Raw genomic sequence first — 423 nt, forward strand, 5'->3', positions numbered from 1 at the left:
GACCATAATCATCACAAAGATGATGAAATTTTTTTCGTTTTATTCTTAAGGCAGGAATTAAAAATGGAGCATTGAGTACTTCAGAACCATCGCGAGAAGTTTTATCAAATGTAGTTGCGTCGTCGTGGCAAATGGCGTCATTTAATCCAAAAAGCATGAATACGTATGTTAATATGCTTAGACGAAAAATAATTACACCTTTAATATTAACTATGATATTCTAATTGAATTGGCAGTTACAAAAAAAGATAAGGAGTTTTTGTTCTTTGATTCTGGTATAGAAGATGCTAACAAAATAGTAGTGTTTACAAAATAGGAGAATTTAGAACATTTTATAAATTGTAAAACTGTGATCTGTGACGGAACTTTTAAGTCTTCACCGTCAAATTTTGAACAACTTTTTACTTTGCAATGTAAATATGT

At 30.0% G+C, this 423-nt stretch overlaps 1 protein-coding gene across 1 annotated transcript; it reads right to left on the bottom strand.

Moving 5' to 3' along the window:
• Positions 1 to 210: 210 nt before the first annotated feature.
• Positions 211 to 423, bottom strand: AAJ76_4310001130 (hypothetical protein; the record flags this gene model as incomplete). The annotated part of the gene is made up of 1 exon (XM_024475644.1): positions 211 to 423. A coding segment is annotated over one exon (213 nt), but the record flags the coding sequence as incomplete, so codon positions are not given.

The sequence above is a fragment of the Vairimorpha ceranae genome (genome assembly GCF_000988165.1).
Source record: "Vairimorpha ceranae strain PA08 1199 chromosome Unknown NODE_431, whole genome shotgun sequence".
Classification (NCBI taxonomy): domain Eukaryota; kingdom Fungi; phylum Microsporidia; family Nosematidae; genus Vairimorpha; species Vairimorpha ceranae.